This window comes from Limanda limanda, chromosome 16 (genome assembly GCF_963576545.1).
Source record: "Limanda limanda chromosome 16, fLimLim1.1, whole genome shotgun sequence".
NCBI lineage: Eukaryota > Metazoa > Chordata > Actinopteri > Pleuronectiformes > Pleuronectidae > Limanda > Limanda limanda.
The window spans coordinates 1,637,043-1,659,542 of NC_083651.1; the positions used below are offsets into that span (position 1 = coordinate 1,637,043).

The 22,500-nt window shown below is 44.9% G+C and overlaps 1 protein-coding gene across 4 annotated transcripts in view; it reads right to left on the bottom strand.

Annotated features, from left to right (window-relative positions):
• Positions 1-22,500, bottom strand: part of caska (calcium/calmodulin-dependent serine protein kinase a) — an 80,669-nt gene that overhangs the window by 7,383 nt on the left and 50,786 nt on the right. For 2 of the 4 annotated variants that reach the window (XM_061088265.1, XM_061088263.1), the window contains exons 6-19: positions 16,001-16,103; positions 14,982-15,157; positions 14,202-14,324; positions 14,018-14,101; positions 13,802-13,901; positions 13,040-13,161; positions 8,206-8,283; positions 5,706-5,753; positions 4,834-4,914; positions 3,236-3,424; positions 2,649-2,727; positions 1,912-1,997; positions 1,366-1,434; positions 2-70 (exon numbers count right to left, since the gene is read on the bottom strand). In XM_061088265.1, coding sequence (XP_060944248.1) covers positions 2-70; positions 1,366-1,434; positions 1,912-1,997; positions 2,649-2,727; positions 3,236-3,424; positions 4,834-4,914; positions 5,706-5,753; positions 8,206-8,283; positions 13,040-13,161; positions 13,802-13,901; positions 14,018-14,101; positions 14,202-14,324; positions 14,982-15,157; positions 16,001-16,103 — 1,407 coding nt within the window. The remainder of the gene's footprint in view (position 1; positions 71-1,365; positions 1,435-1,911; positions 1,998-2,648; positions 2,728-3,235; positions 3,425-4,833; positions 4,915-5,705; positions 5,754-8,205; positions 8,284-13,039; positions 13,162-13,801; positions 13,902-14,017; positions 14,102-14,201; positions 14,325-14,981; positions 15,158-16,000; positions 16,104-22,500) is intronic. The other 2 variants (XM_061088266.1, XM_061088267.1) reach the window with 1 other exon arrangement.

The following is a 22,500-nucleotide window of genomic DNA, read 5'->3' on the forward strand; positions in this document are numbered from 1 at the left end:
CCAAGATAGAACTGTTAACGCTGGAGTGGCCGTTAGCCGGGGACAGCCGGGAGGTGGTGGGGGACTCTTTCTGAAATAAGACACACAAGTCAGCAACACACACACACACAGTCACACACACACACACACACACACAGTCTCACACACACAGCATACTTGTGACACTAGATGGTGTCGTACTCTACATAAATGTGCAGTTTTCACTTCTATGGAATTGGATATTTCAGTGTTTTATATCACGACAAAGGTAAAACTGCATAACCACTAAGTAAATTTTTGATATCTGTAATATGAAATTGTATGATCATTATTTTAATGTATTTTAACTTTTGATATTTGTAATTTAATGTATGTTATAAATGTTTGATATCTGTATGTATGTCTTAAATGTGGACCCCACTAAAAGTAGCTCTGTCTTAGGGGGAGGAGCTAATGGGGATCCTTCTAAATAATAAATGAACAAATAAACACAGACACACACACCAGGAGCCGCCTGCACTTCCTCACATCACCACAGGGGGCGCTGCACTCACACAAGCTGCTGAGACCATGACTCTGAGTCACGTGACCGGACCAACAGATTTAAATCTGATTTCTAAAGAATCACTGATGAGAAAACTAGTTAAATATTAATATTAACAAACCTGAGATTCTATAAGACAAAGATTTATTTTAAGTTTTTTTTACACGATGATTATTTATTATTTATTAACAAAGATTCGACGTGTTTGTCTTTTTGTTGCTGAGGCAGAAATATCAACCTGACTGTAGATATTCAGCACAGTGTGTGTGTTTGTCTGTGTGTGTGTGTGTGTGTGTGTGTGTGTGTGTGTGTGTGAGTGTGTGTGTGTGTGTGTGTGTGTGTGTGTGTGAGTGTGTGTGTGTGTGTGTGTGTGTGTGTAAGAAGAAGGACGGGATCACACAAAGAGGTGTGGCTTTTCCTGGACCGGGAGATGGGGGGGGGTATCCGGTATCTTGGTTGTGAAATTGGTGTGCTGATTATCTGACTCAGCAATACACACACACACACACACACTCAGTAACCAGGCAAGCAGTTAGTAACCAGGAGGAGGAGTCACAGTGAGGAGGAGGAGGAGGAGGAGGAGGAGGAGGAGGAGGAGGAGGAGGAGGAGGAGGAAGAGGAGGAGGAGGAGGAGGAGGAGGAGGAGGAGGAGGAACAGGAGGAGGAAGAGGAGGAGGAAAAGGAAGAGGAGGAGGAGGAAGAGGAGGAAGAGAAGGAAGAGGAGGAGGAGGAGGAGCAGCAGGAGGAGGAAAAGGAGGAGGAAGAGGAGGAGGAAAAGGAAGAGGAGGAGGAGGAAGAGGAGGAAGAGAAGGAAGAGGAGGAGGAGGAGGAGGAGGAGTTACCTCACACGAGGATCCCATCATCCGGTAACTTGGCACAATCTTAAAGGTGATGCTCCCTCGCATCTCCCTCTGTGAACACACACACACAGACACACACACAGACACACACACAGACACACACACACACACACACAGACACACACACAGACACACACACACACACACACACACACAGACACAGACACACACACACACAGACACACACACGCGTTGAGTTGACAGAAACACTGAATCTTGTAAGAACCTGTGAAACGTGAGAGGTAATTCCTCAAGTTGGACACACAAGTGTGTGTCCCGTTTATTTCCGCAGATCAAAACAATGAATACTACGTTACCCAGCATGCATTGGGCTCAACGTCATCATCCACATGGGATATTTAACGGGACCAAGATCCAGGCACAGTCATACTTATGAGTAACACATTAATTAAGTAACTGCGTGAAACAACAGTGTATAGAACAACACTCAGAACAAGTGTGTATTATGTGAGTCACATTCACTACAAGTGTGTGATGGATCTGCTGGTTCCCGCCCCCCCCACTCACCAGCATCCTCTGCAGCTGCTCCACCGTCTGGTTGGCCACGCTGATGCTGTTGATCTCTCGGATCTCGTCTCCTATGTGCAGCGTTCCTGAGGAGAAGAAACCAGAGGAGACCGGTTTCATCAAACCTCTTCTCACTCTGACGGCTCATTTTCAAAGTTTAGAAATCTGAAGATCTGAAACCTTCCCGTCCTCCTGCTGCTTCCTGTTCATTTAGTAAAGTGATACAGAGAACAGGAAGCAGTCACTGGTTCTCTTTTATCAAAAAATAAAATAGAAATAATTAGGGCTGGGCAAGTTAACTCGTTTTAATCGAGTTAACTCAAGTGATGAGTTAACTCGATTAATTATTTTATCTCGCATTAACTCAGGTTTGATTATTTATTGTTTTATTGTGAAAGTCAGGATTTTATTTTGTGAAAGTCTGTTGCTGACTGCTGCAGAACAGGAAAAAAGAAAATAATTGCCGGATAAACAATCGAGTTAACTCATCACTTGAGTTAACTCGATTAAAACGAGTTAACTTGCCCAGCCCTAGAAATAATGTAAAATAGAATATCAAAAATGTAAAATAGAAAATAAAATATATATATCTAAATAATATTTATCTTTACAGATGTAGAGAAAAAAATGTTGAAGGAAGTAAAATTTCAAAGTAAGAGTCTGAAGTTTAAGTGAGACATCAGCAGCAGAAGTTGTGGAGGAGTTCAGACCCCCGGTGGTGAGCGGTGGACCTGCACCTTGTCTGTGGATCATCCCTCCGTGCATGATCCTCGCCACGATGCAGTGGTTCGAGTCGTTCATCTTCAGCGTGATTCCCTGCAACACACGCACACACACACACGCACACACACACGCACACACACACACAGCAAACATCTGGAGTCAGTGACCGGGTCATATCCTCGCCACACGGATCCATAGATATATATATAAGGCTAGATGTCTCGGCCAACGGAGTCCAACGTCCACACATGGCGGCCATCTTGCTACAGGCAAGATGGCCGCCCATAACATTGTGTTGTAGTGGTACGTACTTTTTAAATCACCATAACTTGCTCAATTTTCAACCGATTTTTAAACGGTTTGGTTTGTTGTAAACGTCAGAGATGTAGTTATGACATACTTATGAATAATTATGTTATTTTCTAAAAAATTTAATAATTTATGCAGTGTCATAACTACATCTCTGACGCTTATAACAAACCAAACCGTTTCGACTCCGTTGGCCGGCAACACGGACGAGACATCTAGCCTTATATATATATATCTATGCACGGCTCCATGGGGCCTCAGGCTGAATGTGTGAGAACGTGTGAAGCTCAACCATTGGCTCGTCCGTGTTCTTCTGGAACTGCACCAGCCGGACTCTGGTGACGTTCTCCAGGTCCATGTCTCCGTTGGTGCTCTCGGGCGACTCTCCGTTCAGGTAGGGCGAGGTGGGCGGGGGGGTCACCCTCAGGGCGTCGTCGCTGTAGACCTCGTGGGCGACCACGTCGTGGGCCTGCAGCAGCGCCTGAGGTCACACACACACACGCACACACACACACAGTCATGAAGAGGGAAGAGGAAGACGTCTTTCTGCAGCAGGAGACATTTCACGGTTTGACTCCTGAAGCCCGTGAGTGGCACTTTAACAAACCACTCTGAACTTCAGAAGACGGGAATCAAACCTCAACAAAGGAGAGACTTCCCTCAGTAACACACACACACACACTCACACACACACACAGACACACACTCACACGCAACCTTAACTTTCTCTCTGGAATTTCTCCTGGAAACTCATCATGGTGTGTGATGTTGTTTGACGTGAGACTTTGAGAAGCTGCCATCCCCTTCATGTCTCTGCCGCTGTGGTGTGTGTCTGTGTGTGTGTCTGTGTGTGTGTGTGTGTGTGTGTGAGACTCCTAATGAGGACAAGGTGAAGGGGTAAACTAATCCTCTCGTGCTGTGAGTGAGTGAGTGTGAGAACGACTTCCTCCAACACGGGGGTCATGTGTTCACCCACATGTGTTTGTTTGTCAGCAGCATTACACAAAAACTACACAACGGATTTTGCACAACACGTTGTGAGGACATGAGTCAAGAAAGAACTCATGATATTGTTTTGTGCAGATTCCGGCAAAGAGATGAAAGATAAGAGAGAAAGAAATAATGCGTTGTTTCTGTTTGGTTTTAATAACATCTTGTTCTCTGACCAGAAGGTCAAAGGTCAAATCCCCTTCATTCTGCATCAGAAGGGATTCGATGGAAGAAGAACCGCACAACATTGTGTGTTAAAAAGACACACACACGTTGTTTCTTCAGTGAAACGATGGAAACCCACTGAAGCTGAAGCGTCTGAGTGGAAGCTGCAGGAATTTGACCCGACACAGCACCACGCATCAGACACGCCTTACTGACCTCCACCGCCCCCCCGCCCGCCCTCCCTCCCTCCCTCCTCTGGCATCCATCTTGACTGCTGATGTTTTCTAAGTCCTCCTGGCCCCGCCCCCTTCCTGTCACTCTGTCCATCTGATCATCAGATGCATTAATGTGATGGGATTAGCAGGAAACCTTCCTCTCCACTGGATTAACCCCCGAGTGCTCGGATCCACAGATCACACCATCATGCTAACCGCTGCTCTAACGTGTTCCCAGCGTTTTAAAACTCATGATGTCAAACCAACGCACGGGAAAACTCCCCGTGACCTCGTTAATCTGGAACACGTCTGTGACCTGAGTGAAGAGAGATGAAAACTCTTTGCAGTGAATTCCTCCGTGATGAAGGAAATTAATCCGAGAACCTCTGACACTCATCTCTCTCTGGCTTCGGATCTTTGTGACGTCACAGCAGGAAGCAGGAAGAGGTTCAGAAAGCTGCTGAGTCACTGGAGATGTGTGTGTGTGTGTGTGTGTGTGTGTGTGTGTGTGTGGACTCACCATGAAGTGCGGCTGCGTCAGTATCCGTCGGAGTTCTTTAGCTTCGTGGTTCTCTGAGTAGCAGGAGATCTCCTCCAGGACCTGAAGTCGTGGAAAGAGAACAAAGCGTCGGCAGAGTTCACGTTAAAGAGTCGCAGCCTCGGCATCAAACTCTCCCTGCTGCACCTCGGGCCGAGCGACGAGAGTGACCCGACCACCTCACCGCCCCCCCCCCCCCCCCCCCACCTCAAACTCGCCCTGACACCGCCTCCTGCAACTTCACAGCCAATGTGACTCCATCTCTGGAGGCCAAGGAGTCCGGTGAGGACTTGGTTCCTCCTCCTTCCCCCCCGCCCCCCCTTATGATGGAGTCAATCAGTGGCTTGTGGGTTGGTTTCACTCAGAGTTTGTTAAAGGAAACATAATCATCATTTAAATGAGTGTTATGACATTAAAACCTTCTCGTGCTGTAATGTTCAGAATCACTTTCCTCAGACTGCCATCGCTGCTGCTCCTCTTTTCAGCCTCTGTCTCTAACACTGGCTTTCAGCTCCTGTCTCTTTATGATAAAACCAAGTCTGCTCTGATTGGTCAGCGGCTCCACTCTGTTGTGATTGGACACCAGCTTCCAGGAAGTGTCAGCCCTCCGCTTTGTGAGGGGGCGTGTCACTAGGCGAGCGTAATGCAGACGTCACATGACGTCATGACGGAGTTTCAGAAGCTTCAGGGTTTCTGAGCAGGAGAGAAACTCCCCCCCGGTCTCAGACTCTGTCACTTTTACATTTAACACCGGTTGTTATTGTGTGAGCTGGTGTCGGGTGTTGTAACAGGAAGTGGGTGTGTCCTCTGAACCTCCTCTGAACCTCCTGGGTGAACGTGTGATGAGCTCTTACATATTCCAGATGTTTCAAAGCGCCACTTGCTTCGTCTTGGGGTGAACTCTTTAGTGGAGGAAGACACAGGCAGAAGGTTACAGGCGGTTCAGACGGAAGCTTAAAGGTCAGCGATGACTCCGCCCCCAGTCTTTAATCAATCAGATGATTTGATCAGGTTGTGAATTAGGAAGAAGAGGCGGCAGATTAGTATCTAAGGCCGAAGCAGAGAAGTCACTCCGAGAAAGATTAGTTCAAACAAAGCTGAGCTGAAGTTTGTGTTAGTGACGTCAGACCAACAAGAGGTTAGTGTCGAGCTTTCCACTTTCAGACAGAGACAGGAAGTGACATGTTCCCTCTGCTGCAGAGGTCATGTGATCATGTTCACACAGATGAACCAGCTGTCGTCTGCTCCTCAGCTTCTGGATTTAAATCTGATTGGTTCTGAGATGTTAGATTCCTGCAGGTTCAGGTCCAAGCCTCCACGTCTCAGGAGGAGATTCTGTCCCGTCAATAAAAGCCTCGGTGCACTCAAATATATTTAAAGAATATCCACTACGTTCAGATTTGTATTTGGATCTGCATTAGTCCAATAAACATATAAATTAGGGCTGGGCAAGTTAACTCGTTTTAATCGAGTTAACTCAAGTGATGAGTTAACTCGATTGTTTATCCGCCAATTATTTTCTTTTTTTCTGTTCTGAAGCAGTCAGCAACAGACTTTCACAAAATAAAAGCCTGACTTTCACAGTAAAACAATAAATAATCAAACCTGAGTTAATGCGAGATAAAATAATTAATCGAGTTAACTCATCACTTGAGTTAACTCGATTGAAACGAGTTAACTTGCCCAGCCCTATTATAAATATGAAAGTTTCAATGAACTAGTGACAGAAAAAAATAATTAAAAAACCTTAGACACCAAACAAAGGAGGAGAAAGCCTCTGTGGCGTCTTGGTTTCAGAACCACAGTTTGATGAGACGATATTAATCCGGTTCTATTCGGCTGTGGTCAGACGCACAGTTTAGTCTGTGAAACTTAACAAAACAAATAAAAGACAGAAGATTAAAACAATATCTGAAGTCGTGAGACATCTGCATCTGTTGTGGCTCCGCCCACACGTCTCGATCCGTGGAGACTGGTTGAAGCAGGAGAGAGAGGCAGACTGTGGGCGGCTGACTCTCAGAGGTTTGTTCATTAAACAGGATTCTCCAACACAACCACAGACACATTAAAACTGAGCTGAGCTAAACGGCTCCGTCTGTGTCGCTCGCCCACTCGCTCACTCGCTCACTGCTCAGATCTTTTAATAACTCCAAACGTGAACCTGTGAGCCGCTGATCCACGTTTCCCCTCGTTCACGCTTCTCTTTCACGTCTTCACTCTGTGTATCCCATCATAAATCACTGAATGAACATCAGCTGTTTGAAGAAGACTTGAAACTAGAGACTGAGACAGAAACTCCTGAATGTTTACTGACGTTATAAAGGGAGAAGTAGAGTCACTTTCTATAGAAACTACCAGAGGAGTCGCCCCCTGCTGGTCACAGAGAGAGAACACAGGCTTCAGGCACTCATGAAGAATAATCCAATCAGGACGAGAACGTCTCCCAATGCTCCTCCAGAGGTTTCAAACCAGAGCAGCAGCTTGAGGTGCTCGGACACTCCAGAGTATTATGGATGCAAAGCGTAACCATAGCAACAACGATGTGCTTCAAACCTTGAATGTCTGTAGCCTGAGTTAATAAAATTCAGCTTTTCTGTTGATAGGGAACGACGTTGAGAGCGAGAACAAATCTTCACGACCGTTTCATCCTCACGATGAACGACCGATGAGAACAGATCTCAGGCCACGATGAGGAAGAGCTTTTTAAGGCGAAGTGAGAAAAGCTTCTTAGAAGGAACAGGCGAGCAGAGATGAGTTAGAGCTTCAGAGATCGAGAGGATCGACAGACAGAAGGAGACCTATTATACTCATTTCCACCTCTGACTCCACTGCAGCAGATTCATCTTCACTTATCTAAAACTGTTGAATATCAGCCACTGAAACAGGAAACTCAGGCCTCATTAGAGCTTCTGATTGGCCGAGGAGCAGACTTAGGTAGCTAGTCACTAAAAATATGTATTCAGAGTTTGATCCATTTATCATCCATCACCTGCTCATTGTGTCACATATCTGTGAATTTAGTCTTTAAATCAGAATCTGTTTGTAAATATATTCTTCTTGATTTCCTTCTGTCAACGGTAAGAAATTAGATTAATGTCGACTTGAGGAAAACGTCTCAGGAGAAGTTAAATCTGACAATAACTTTGTATAGAATTAAAGAAAATACAGAAAAAAATAGGATAAAAGTATAGTAGGTCTCCTTAAAAGATTTGAGAGAAAAGCCAGAAAGGAGTGAATCGGTAATCTGCACAATAAATTCATCAATTAACACAAACAGGACACACATGAAGCGGCCAGGTGACACAGATGTGTGTTATCTGTGTGTGTGTGTGTTATCTGTGTGTGTGTGTTCACCTCTTTGGCTCGCTGCACTCCGTCACTCGCAGGGTTCCTGATCTGCGGAGACGACCTGGTGTTGATTTTATCGTAGAGCTGAAAGAAAAGAGTCGGAGATGAACCAACCAAACGAGCTCCAGCACATTACTCTCTTCTAACTTTGTTTCCATGAGTTAAGATTCATTTCACTTTACACTTTGAATCATTCCTTTTAGTGTGAACACATTTGACAGATGTTTGTAGCATCAGGTCACGAGAGGAGGAAACGATGAACCAGAAGATGTGAAATCTGATCTGAACAGAAGCAGAGTTTTTCAAAAGGACCTTGTTTCCTGAGAACTCTTATTAACCAGAATCTGAATCGGATTGAGATATCTATTACTGAAAGAAGTGGAAATGGTTTAAAACTAAAGATTCTGAAGTCTTGTGTCCTCTGCACTCGTCCTCACTCTGATTTATTCATTTGTTTTCCGGCAGCAGTGCCTCTTTTTTCCTGTTTCATTCTCCATCATTGAGCTAACAAGGAGCTGTCGACGGACACAAGAGACGCTTGTCAGAGTCGCAGCTGACGGACGAGCTGCAGCGACTCGTACGAGCCACAGACAGACGTGTGTGTTTCTAACAAACAGTCTGAACGACACACGAGTCAGAGCAGAGACTGTTGGCGTGAAACCGCAAAAACAAACGTTCATATTCACAGAGACAACGAGAAAGAGACGTTTGATCAGAGCAGGTCGTTTCCCACGGAACCTTCACGCCACACAGATATTAATCTGAGCTCGTTTATCACCAACTGGCTCCGTGCTTCCTGGAATCTGATTATTGGTCTTTAGACTTTTTAACTTCTGTCAGAACAAATCAGTTTTATTATCAGAAGCAACATTAAGTATTATCTTAGGGATGTGGATGTCATGGGAACGATGTCGTCTGTTTTCGACATGCAAAGTCTTTTCAGATAAAATCTAAATACAAACTGATGAATGTGGTTTGTTGTTGTTGTTGTTTTTTAAAAAAGTTCTAAAAGGAACAAAACGTGTGGTTTAAAGAAAGTCGTTTAACGAACGAGCTGAAAAACTCATCTGGAGAATTTCTGTGTAATTCTCTAAAAACAGCTCATCACGTGTGTGACCTGCAAACTAGGCTAACAACAAATAACATGTGTGTTAGTAGAGTGTGTGTGTGTGTGTGTGTGTGTGTGTGTGTGTGTGTGTGTGTGTGTGTGTGTGTATGTGTGTGTGTGTGTGTGTGTGAGGATGGTCGAGTGCAGAGGAGGAGCAGGATGTTGTGGTTTGGTGGTCGGTGCATCTCTCTCGATGAATATCTGACTCCACAAGATGACGACACAAACAAACCAGGTCTCAATTGTGCATTGGCACACACACTTATAAACAAACACACACACACACACACACAAACACACACACAGACACCCCCCAACAACACAATACGCTCTGGATGTCCTCTTAACACTACTGAAACAAATTTGAGAGCCTGAGGACTGAATTGTCCCAGTGTGTTGTCCACCAAACACACACACACACACACACACAAACACACACACGTCCTTGTTCTTTCAAGGGGAAAGTTGTCAACATCTTTCTGTGTTTGTTCGAAATGAAACAAACAGTTTTGACCTCTAAAGGTTTTCAACAGAAACTAAAACACACAACGATTCTGCAGAAAACAAACAATTTAACACATGAATATTTATATTTTCGTGGGAAATGTGCTGAGCAACAGATGCAGAAATGCAGCGAGTCGAGTGCAGACGAGCCTTCATTACATCTGTGTTCAAACAGCACCGAACCGCCTGCTCTCATTCTGAGATGAGAAACAGAACAATATCCTAATGATGAGTAAACTCAGACGTCTCATTCCACCGCCTGCATCATCCAGGAAGAAGCCGGAGGAGCTTTGAAAACCAGAATATGAGGATAAAAATACAAACACACTTGACTAAAGTGCCTCATTATACATGTCAAACGGCAGACACACACACACACACACACACACACACACACACACACACACACACACACACACACACACACACACACACACACAGGGGGAAGCTGGGCTGACTTCAAATGAGCTCCGGGCGTCTCTCGACAAGAAGCTCTTCTCTGCAAACACACACGAGACAGAAACGAACACACACGAGACAGAAGCGAACACACACGAGACAGACACAAACACACACGAGACAGACACAAACACACACGAGACAGACACGAACACACACGAGACAGAAACGAACACACACGAGACAGACACAAACACACACTCACCCGGGAGACGCTAAGTGGTTTGTCAGGGAAAAAGCATCCGGAGTACAAACGAGACACAACTTATCAAAGGCTGCGGCTCGTCTGCTCAGCGTCGACAGGATTTCTGTGTGTCAGCGGCGTGGAGGCTCACACAGACACACACAGACACACACAGACACACACAGACACACACAGACACACACACTCTGACAGGGATGGAGGCTTGTTGTGAGAGGCACCGAGGCCCCGACAATAGAAACCATTGTTCCTTCACTGATGATTTCTGACCGACCCCCACCTCACAGAGCAAGGGTGTGAAAGGGTGTGAGGAGACACACACACACACACACACACACACACACACACACACACACACACACACACACACACACACACACACACAAACACACACAAACACACACACACAAACTCTCCTGCAGCCCATTTTAACCTCCTCACAACGAGACACAACATAATATCACACAAAGCTATTTAGCTATTTTCATTCCTGACATGTTCCTCACATGTTCCTCACATGTTCCTCACATGTTCCTCACATGTTCCTCACATGTTCCTCACATGTTCCTCACATGTTCCTCACATGTTCCTCACATGTTCCTCACATGTTCTGCAGGTTCTCTATGTGAGAACAAACATCTGAGTCAGTGTCTCTGGATGTTCTGGATCTTCTCCTGCAGCCTCCTGGTAACATGTGTGTAACATGTTGAGTCCATGTGAGGAACCAGCAGGACGATGTGTGGAAGCTTCTCAGTGAGCGAGTGGACGAGTGGACGAGGTTTCTAACACGTGACGTGAAACCTGAAGAACACAAAGATCTCAGGATGAAGAAGAGGAGCCGGACACGTAGAAGACGAAGACGTCCACTTGGAAACACGAGGAGATTCCAGATCTTCTGGTGATGAGGCCGATGCCGGTGTTGTAACAATAAGACTAAACTGATTTGTTTAACAGACAAGTCATTTAGAAAACAGCCTTCATCTCCGATAGTCAGAGAGTAAACCGTTTAATTTTGGTTGCATTTGTTTCAGCGACTCCACTTCTGCATCCAGAAGCCGGGGATTGTGGGTAAAATCCAGCGCTCTGCTGTGTTGTCGTGTTTCAGATCAGAGAGAGAGACTCAACAGTCCGGTCAACCTTTTATATTCTTCATTTCATCGACATGAAAACCTCTAAACTGCTCGAGCTCAGGAGAAGTGTGGAATTCAGCCTCTAAAGTTTGACTTTGAAACTCAGGTTTTCAAACAGCATCTCGTCTCCAGTGAGGAAAGCTCACATCTGTAAGATCGTGTGTCTGAAGTGTGGAGAAGAAGGTGAGGATCATTTTGAACAACTCATAACAAAAGAGACTCTTAGATCTCCGTGCTGTTGTGTTCCTGATAACGTGTTATCTCATGTTTGTCTCTGCTGCTTCTAAAGGACATTTGTCTCTGAGTTGTGATCTGGTCAGAGACTCTGAGGACGAGAGGACGAACAGAGAGGGGACGAGACGCTCAGCAGGGGACGACCACTTCAACACAACATTTACTGTAAAAGCCTCAAACAAGCTGCAGGTCTGTTAGAAACTGAGAAACTCATGTGTGAACAATATGGTTTTTAGTGCAGAGAATATTTCCCGTCCTAAAACATTAACAACAGACATTAAAATAGTCAAATATGCAGAAAAGGAGAAACTTTGTGTGTTTCTACTGCAACACATCAGCTGCAGAGTCTGTGCAAAGCTCAAAATAGATGTGTTGGTGTGTGTTTAGTAATACAAACACACTTCCTCAAACAGTAGGAGTGACAATTTCCTATTTACATGAGCAGCAATGTCACAAAGAAACTGAAAGAGTGAAGAAATACGTGTGTGTGTGTGTGTGTGTGTGTGTGTGTGTGTGTAGCAGCCTGACAGGTCGCACACATCTGTCTGATCTTTCTACTGTGAAGTTTGAAGAATCATCAGACGACTGACGCTCATTTATTCTTTTAGAGTTCTGCTTCTTCTGGGAACACTTTGGTCTCCAGAAGAAGCAGCAGAGTGAGCGCTCCTCTCTCTCGCGCTGCTCTCAGGTGACTGTTCAGAACTCGGCTTCTTTAAAACCAGAACTGAGACGATCACATCTGGTTCCAGCCTCTTCACACTCGCTCCCTGTCTGATCTACATGTTCACATTCTACAGCTTCTCTCTTCAGACTCACTGGTTCTGATTCCAGTTTGAATTCATATCTTTGTGGAAATAAAAGAGCAGATCTGATTGGCTGCTGTGGACATGTCAATCAATCAAATTGTGTTTGTAAAGCCCATATTCACAAATCACAATTAGTCTCAAAGGGCTTATGAGCGTGAAGCAGAGTCAGTGTGTGTGTGAGGGTTGTAGTGATGTGTGTGTGTTTTCACTGTTTGTTGGTGACACAACAACACATTTCGTCAGAGTTTCCTGTTTCCAGAGGTGAAGACGACTTTGTGTGCAGCTGCATTATGAAGGGACGGACACATGAGACGAAGGTGTGTGTGTTTGTGTGAGGGTTGTAGTGCTGTGTGTGTGTCACTTGTGTGTTTTCACTGTTTGTGGTGACACAACTCACATCGAGCAGAGTGTGGAGATGCTGGTCCTGAAAAACACTGTGGAGGAAATCCAGATCCTTTTCACTGCAGTCGGTCAGACCGTGGATCTCCTCTAAACTGTCCAGCACCTGAGACACAGCCCCTGTAACACACACAGACACACACACACACACACACACACACACACACAGACACACACACACAAACACGCAGACACACACAAAAACAAAACATGTTTGAATAAAGAAACATGATAATTATCTTATTTCAGGTTCTATATATTTGGTTGTATTTGTGTTTTGTTTTCTATTCATAGTTATTTATAATAAAGTGTGTAGTAAAACAGTAAAAATATCAAAACTTTGATAATGCAATCTTAGGAGTTATTATTATTTTGAATATATTATGTTGGTATCAGAAATGTTTTAGTCCCGGCTCCGTCCCTGAAAAGCTCTCTCTCATTTTTCTTCACTTCCTCTGATTGAGAATACATCAAGACCCCAGATATTTAAATGGCATAATTAATAGATGATGAATTAAATAACACACATTCCAACACACACATCACCAACAGATACCTACTTTCTGCTGCTAGTAGTCCTAACAGGTGAGAAGCATTAACAGAAACAGACACACAAATCAACACTCAACAGATGAATGAATATCAGCGTTCACTGGTGGAGGCAACAAGTTCGTAGAATCATTAAAAGTAGAAACATTGATGAATAATGTAAGGAGTTGTGTGTGTGTGTGTGTGTGTGTCTGTGTGACTGAGTGTGTACCTGAGGAGGTGGGGTCACTGGAGAAATCATGGAGTTCCTCTGGAGGGTCTCCGTAGAAGGAGTTAAACTTGTGACTGGACACAGCGGCGAGCACCGCCCCCTGAAACACAACATCATCAACGTCATGGCAACAAGCCTGGGATGTAATGACATCAGCAGTGTGTGTGTGTGTGTGTGTGTGTGTCTGTGTGTGTGTGTGTGTGTGCACATATAAACCTTGAGCTTCCTGCGGGCATTGAACTTCCTCAGCTGCTCCACGGTCTCGATCATGTGGATCTTGTAGGCGTACCGGTCCCGCTCCTTAGGAAAACGAGTCAAGTTGAGTTCAAGTCCTGCTCTCAGTTACTGTTAAAACAACGGTGCATTCAGGTGCGTGTGGGAAGAACGGCCTCTGCAGTACCTTGAGCCAGGGGTGGTTCAGGGCCTCGTAGACCGTGATCCTCTCGGCCGGGTCCAGCATCAGCATGCGTCTCACCAGGTCCTTGGCGCTCTCTGAGATCTGGATCCACTGACGAGGATTCATCTACACACAGGAAGTAAAAACACACAGAGTTCACAGGAAGGCACCTGAACGTTTCTCCCATCGACACACTGACAGGTTTCCACGTAGACAGGAAGTCAACACCGTGGATTCATGGTGTCCACGGGTCAAACATCGATATGGAGATGGTCCACTGATGGTGAGTCAGTCACTGACTCTGCATGAGGACCAAGTGAGAAGCAGCTGTGAGTCGGATGATCGACCACGACTGAGACACCATCATCACGTCTGTTCTTCACATGAATGGAGATCTGGTTAAATTCAAACTGATTTTTTGAAGTGGAGACATTTGTCTTTAAATTAAACATATTCTGCTAATGCTCAGGTTGATAATGTTTGTGTTTATGTTTATGAGTTATGACAGTGAAATGTTTTCATGCTCTAATGTTGAGTTTCCAGGTCGAACGACGTGTTTCCTGTTGTCCAATCAGCAGTGACGTGTATATAAACTCCGCCTTATTAAAGAGACAGTTACACATGTGGACGTGTGACAAGGTGTTTTCTGTGGGGAAGGAAACTGCCTTTACCTCTGTGAACGTTTACATTCACAGTAAAAACCTTAATCACACACTGAAGCCTCAGTTGTGTGCTTCCCTGGTTGTGTGCGAGTGTGAGACGTTGTGTGCACCACCTCCTCACCTTGTGTTTGCCTCGACAAATGGCTTCGAACAGCCGCTCCTTGGTGCCGTAGAAGGGCAGGCAGCCGGAGAGGAGGATGAAGAGGATGACTCCGCAGCCCCACACGTCCACAGGCTTCCCGTACGGTTCCCTCTTCACCACCTCGGGGGCCATGAAGTGAGGCGTGCCCACCCGACCTGACAAACACACAAACACACAAACACACACGTGGAACACACACCTTGTTGGTCCTTTACTAGAAAAGGAAGTGTGGTCAGGTTTCACTTCTGCCATTGAAACCTCTTATCTCTAGTCTTAATAAATGCACATTTGCAGAATTAAGTGCAGAATGATTTGTTTCCTTTTCTTCTTCTCTTTCATTTATGGTTAAAAAGAGGAAATCAAATATATTGTTTGTTTGTTTCAAGCTTTGAGATAAAAGATGAGGAACTTGGACACATTTCATTTCCAGGTTGAAAACAAGAAGTTGAGTTTCCTACGATTAAACTCGGCTCTTCTGACTCACTGTGGAAGTGAAGCCTTTGACCCTGAGATGCTGAGATGAACCTAACTTTTGACTTAGAGATTGACTGTGTATATTAACTTATTAATATTACGTATTAATATTGTGGTTGTTAACCCATCATGAGGTCACCTGCTGGTTTGAAGCCTCAGTTTGACACGTTGTCAGTTGCAGTTTGGAAAGTGATGCTAATATAAATGTGTAACTGATCCTGTTGTACAAACAACTTTCACATGATTTCTTTGATACTGAATAAAACTTCATCAGAGTATTTCAAGCAGATTAATGGAGGTTTCTTGTGGAGACACTTCAGAGATAATAATTTCTGGATCCCGTCATCGTCTTCATGGTTAAAATGACGACAACCATCTCTGCCTGAAAAGTTTGTCCTGATCAAAAAACGTCCACAAACCTTTTTTATGTTTGAGAGCAACAGTAGCAAAGTCATTTAAATGATGAGTGAGGAGAATGTGAATGTGGGTGTGTCTCTGGCGTTGTGACCTCGTGGTCACTTTACCTCCGGCCACCAGCCCGGACTCTCCCAGCTGGATGGCGACTCCGAACCCCCCGAGCTTCACCGGAGCCGAGTTCTCTTTGGACGCCAGCAGCACACAGTGAGGCTGAGGAGAACAGAGGAGGAGACGGGAGAACCATGAGTTCCTGCTTTTGTTTCTGCTAACTGAAGAGCGACACCCTCTTATAAATAACAGAAACCACATGTGTGAGACACACCCCAACCCCCCAAACCCCCAAAACCATCACCCGCCACCACACACAACCAACTGATGGTGAGGGAGGATCAGAGAAGAAGAACAACACGTTTAAATATCAAACTTATCGTGTTTGACAGAAACTGGAGCTCCGTGGAATAACGTTTGTTTTAGTTACGATTTATTAGATCCAACGTCTTATGTTTGGTTTCTAACTGAGTCGTCTCTCTTTTATAAAAACAGCAAACACGTGAGGAGAAAACGATGAGAATGTAAACATCAGAAACACTGACTGTTGCTGATGCTTCTGCCTGAGGATCCACGACAGAGAGAAGGTGAATCTCTTCTTTCACTGGAAGCTATTTGAGTTCGACTCTGGCCTCACTTGACTCCGTCTTTAAATATTGTGAAAGCAAACTGTGGTGTTTTTGGAGCCGTTTCCTTCCACAGTCGAGCGAGCTGGGGAGATACCTCCACGTTATAATCAGAGCCCGAAGTGGAGAGCACATTGTGTAATCACAGATCTGAGCGGAGCCCTGCCCTGGCGTCTCTCTCTCCCTCTCAGCCGGAGTTCTGCGTCGTGCTGGAGAGGAAGGAGCAACCTGACCACAGCTTCAACTTCTCTCTGTACAACATCACCACATTCTGCACTCGAGCGTTTCTCTGCCGTGTTTCAGCAGCACAGACCCGAGAGCTTCTCACAGCTAATGAGAAAGAAGCTGACTCTCGGCGCTGCTGTTTTCAAGATGAACGATCGATAACAAGAGGAAAGGATATTTTTTTGACGAGTCGTTCCAAAGGAATTTACCCGAGTGAAGGATTGTGCAGCTCAAAGTGTGCAAGTGTGGGATTCTTTATCCTTTTGTTCCACATGTGCACAAAGAAAGTTTTTATGGACTTCATTGACGAGGTGAGTTCTTTGATAAGTTCCTCTGTGAGATCTCATCCCTCAGTCTGTCGGAGCAAAGCTTCTCCTATCATCACCAGTTCAGTTTCTTATCTTTTCATATGAACTTCAATGGTTTGTTCAACTGGTTTCATGCTTTACGAGACAAAACATGGGAAACAAAGTGTGCTTCTGCAGACTCATCTCTTAAACACATAGGGAAGTTACAATACGTTCATCTACAAGGCTTCGAACTTCCTGTTGGCACGATGGAGAAACATGTTAAATGTAATGGCTGTTCTGTTCTCTCTCCTCCCGTCTGCAGGACTGAGCATCAGAACCAAACCTTCTCCACCACAAACACCTTCTCCCCTCCCCCCGCCCCCCCAACACTTCTGCTTCACCACAAAGATCCTCGAGATGAACAACACCACACTGTGCGTGGATCATGACGCCCTGCAGATCCCGCTGGCGTTGTTCTACTCCATCATCTTCATCCTGGGTCTGGTTGGGAACCTGGTGGCTCTGTGGGTTTTCTTCTGTGTCCAGTCCACGAAGAAGAACTCTGTGAGGGTGTTTCTGATCAACGCAGCGTTTGCAGACCTGCTGCTGGTGGCGTGTTTACCGTTCAGGATTCTGTATCACAGCCAGGGCAACGTCTGGAATCTGGAGCCCACCTTGTGTAGAGTTGTGGGCCACTTCTTCTACATGAACATGTACATCAGTGTCACGCTGCTGGGGCTGATCAGCGTGGACCGCTACCTGAAGATCCACCGCGGCATCGGGACGCCGTGCAGGCCTCTGTCCACCAGGGGGAGCAGCGTCCTCTGTGCAGTCATCTGGGTCATGTCCTTCGCTTTGGCTTTGATATTTTTGATGTCAAAGTCTGACTCACGGCCCAACAGGTTGGTGACACCTCAGATCAAACCTTCTTCTCCATTTACTCTTTATATTTGTGTGTGATCTGAGCAGCTTGAATGTTGGTGTTTGCAGATGTTTCCACTACAGGCAGCTCCTGGGTGCAGAGTGGAAAGCCTTCATCAACATGGGTCTCCTGGTGGTCTTCTGGCTCGTCTTCCTCTCTTTGGTCGTGTCTTACGGAAAGATCGCCCACACGCTTCTCAGAACGTCACACGAGAAACCCGACCTGCCCAACGCCACACGCTACACCAGAACCGCCAGGAAGTCCTTCTTCATCCTCTTCCTCTTCACCGTCTGTTTTGTCCCGTATCACATGGTCCGGGTGTTCTACATCAAAACTCAGATCACAGAGACCTCCTGTTACTGGAGGGGCGTGGCCAACAAAGCCAATGAGGTGGCTTTGCTGTTCTCGGCCCTCAACAGCTGCCTGGATCCCGTCATGTACTTCCTGCTGTCGTCCTCAGTCAGGAAGCAGGTGCTGCGCCTGCTGGGAAACGTGTTGTGTGTGCGAGAAGTCGCTGGAGTCAGTGGAACCAGCTCCACCGTCGAGAACGATGGGAGGAGTGGGAGAACGGACAGAGGGGAGGCAAACCGGGGACTGATGAGGGGAGGAGCTGAGTCCAGCCGGGAGGAGATGTGAAGCTGCAGTGAGACTCCGTCACCTTCATCCTTATCATGATGGCCAGGAGGGGGCAGCAGCAGTGTTTCTCAAATTATTAAATATCATCTGAGTTGATAATGACATCCTCATCTTTACCACAGAGGCACAAACGATTCAGGAGCTAATTTCATCCGAGCTTTATCAGAAGTAGGGTTGCAAAATTCCGGGAATATTCAAAGTTGGAAACTTTCCATGGGAATTAACGGGAATAAACTGGAAATGTTGTGGGTAATTTATACTAACTGTATTTACCTTGTCATATACAGACATAAATATAAACATTTTGTTGTGTCATAGGCTGATTTGAGCCCTGAGGAAACTTTGGGCACTTGACTATATGCTTCTGCATCGTTGTGTCATTCTTAACATAGGTCTTTGCACAGTATTTGCAAATGTACACAGCCTTTCCTTCTACATTGGATGAGGTGAAATGTCTCCACACATGAGAGAGTGCACGTGGCATTGTTCTGTAGAATAAGATGAGAAGAAAGTTTGTAAAAAAACACTAATGCAATGCCAGAGATATAAATAGTTAGTCAAACAATTGGAATCGTCTGTAAACATATTTTACAATTGATGGATAAATGAATGGAAATAGTCTAGATGAACAGATGAACAATCCTCAATCAGCATGCTAATATATTTTCCCAGTAATATCATGGAAACTTACCTGACTAGTCCTTCACTCTACAGCAGGCCTCAATAGCCCTGCTGTAGAGTGAAGCATGCTGGGAGTTATCTGTGCATGTGATGGAAGAATGACCAGTGGAGGGTTGAAACTCAACGTTCCATACATCTTTAAAATAGAGTTTTGAATGATGTTTTTATTGCTCAGCGTTTAATTTGCGTAGTTTTTTTTTTTTTTTCAAAATTCCCAAAATTCCCAAGCTAAACTTCCCATGGAAAGTTTCCGGAAAGTTTCCGGAAATTTACCGGAAACTTTCCGCCCCTTTGCAACCCTAATCAGAAGTGAACCAATCCACCAGGTTGAGAACAAAATGATCTTTACGCCACGTCAGCCTCAACGCTTTCTCTTCCCGTCGGTGCAACTCAACAAAGCTTGTGATATTTAACAGCTTGTACAGTAAACGTGTAAATAATAAGAATAATGAACTTTCTAAATTAATTGTTTCAAGTTATTCTACTTGTTTTCCTGCTGGAATCTGAGCCTGCAGTGTAAAGGAGCTTATTATATAGATCAGCTGATACAGGGCTTAAGAACCTATATGAATATATATATATTGTAATAATAAAGTTGTGTAAAAGACATGGCTCATTTTAATTTTCTTTACACAATTCAAAACATAAATAATGTATTTAAATAAGATTCCTTTTTAGTTTGAACAGATAATTTGTAAGATGTAAAATTGATTAAAAGAAATTTTCTTCTATTTCTGTCAACACTGAATGGTACAATATAGTGATTATATGAATGAAACACATTTATGCTTTGTGAATAATAAAATGCTATGGATGGTGAGTTTATGATTTCAACAGTAACATCGTGAAACAATACAAACAGTTAGTTGTTATTTATTTTTAGATAAATTTAGAAAAGCAAGTTTTTTGCTTTCAATTTCTTAAATCTTCAAACTGCCTGTTATTATATTATATGAAGTCATCGGGAAAAAGGAAAGAACAGTCGCATTAGAGAAGCTTCTTGATAAATGACTCAACATATTTGAATCAATTGTCATAATTGATAATTAAATTAATATAACATATGCAGTGAAGTACAGATAAAACCCCACCGGAGCTCAGTATGAACCTCAGACAGCGAGTGACCCACAAAACTGAATTTAAAGAGCAACAGCGCCCCCTCAAGGCAGGATGAATATGGACGGACATGAAGAACTGTCAGTATAAAGAGAAATTTGGAGATTCTAAATAAGAATAAAGAAAAACAGAAAGTTACTCTGTTAAGTCCTGGGACAGTAAATGGATTCAGGACACACTTCAGTCTCTAATCGACACAGACACACACTCGACCACAATCTCTCACACGTCATGTTCGCACGCTCGAAACAAACTCAGAAACCTCTCGTTGTTTCAGAGGAACCGGAAACAGACAAAGAGAGAAAATGTGACAAAACCAAACCCACAACAAACCTGTGACTCTGTGACAAGTGAGAGAGAAGTTAGAAGTTGATTCTGCTGACCAGCACTTCTCTGCTTGTGTGAATATCTGTTTGACCTGAGGGAGTGAAGCTGCAGTCACTGGTACGTACCACACCACTAACACACACTGACCACTAACACACACTGGTACGTACGACACCACTAACACACACTGGTATGTACGACACCACTAACACACACTGACCACTAACACACACTGACCACTAACACAGACTGACCACTAACACACACTGGTACGTACCACACCACTAACACACACTGACCACTAACACACACTGGTACGTACGACACCACTAACACACACTGGTACGTACGACACCACTAACACACACTGGTATGTACGACACCACTAACACACACTGGTACGTACGACACCACTAACACACACTGGTACGTCCGACACCACTAACCCACGACTGGCTCTAAAGCAGCTGGACATTCAAGTTCCTTTAGTTCTGTTGTGTTTAAAATTTAAAAACTGACTTAAATAAACGTTTAACATTTGAATCATAACACTTTTTTATCTTGCTACAGGACGTTGAACCACGAACCTTAAATTAGTTTATCAGCCGCCTCTTCACCAAACTCAAAATAATGTTCTAAAAATAAAGAGCACTTGTTCAAGCTGCTGTTGTGAAGTTTACATCGATCTTCAGAGTCTGAAGCTTCATGTTCGATCTGGTTTCACATGGAAATTTAGGAACTAAAGAATTATGTCCGACATACGTTTGTCCTGAATGAAGAACTTCATGTGGTGGCATTGTTACATCCTGATGGTTTCACTAGCAGCATCAGCACCTCCAGGCGCAGTACTCAACAGTACTCAACAGTACTCCACAGTATTACAGTACTCAACAGTACTCAACAGTACTCCACAGTATTACAGTACTCTACACTAGTTCAAATGCACCAAATGAACGTCCTTGTGGTTCAAACATTATATCGTCGGAGGTGAAGACAGCAGCAGCTTCCTCTTCTTCTTCTTCTTTTTCATTCTGTCTCTTCTTCCTGTGATTGGTCCAAAAGTTCAAACTCTCCAACAAAGTGTTTTAACTCTGGAACAGAACCTGGTTCAGTTTGATCCAGACCCAGAACTCCTCTCCTGGTCTGAGGAACCGTTCACACCTGATGTTCAGAGTCTGAAGCTCTGAACCCGACCAGGTGTGAACGAGTCCTTGGATGAATCATCACATCACACCTCTGGAATATGAACGACGCTGAGGAATTCATGAAGTTTGTTTTGTTTCAGATCAGATGGATTTCCCACCGTTCACTTTCCCACCAGACAACTCTTCCTCTTCCTCTGTTTCCTGTCTCTGTCCCTCTGCTGCCACTCGGATCTTCCTCCCCTCCGTGTACACGCTCCTCTTCCTCACCGCTCTCCCAGGTAACGCTCTCTCCTTGTGGGTCTTCCTCCGGTGCATCTCCACCGTCTCCCCCACTCACGTCTACCTGTCCCACCTGAGTATCTCCAACCTGTTGCTGTCCCTCACCGCGCCCTTCCTCGCCGCCTACTACGCCTGGGGCTCCGTGTGGCGGCTGAGCGGCGCCCTGTGTCAGCTGGTCCTGCACCTCATCACCCCCGTGCTCCACATCAACGTCTACATCAGCCTGGTGATCCTCACCTGGGTGGCCCTCTGCCGCTTCGCACTCCTCATCCAGCACACGCACGCCGCCCGGCCCAGCGCCTGCACCACCCT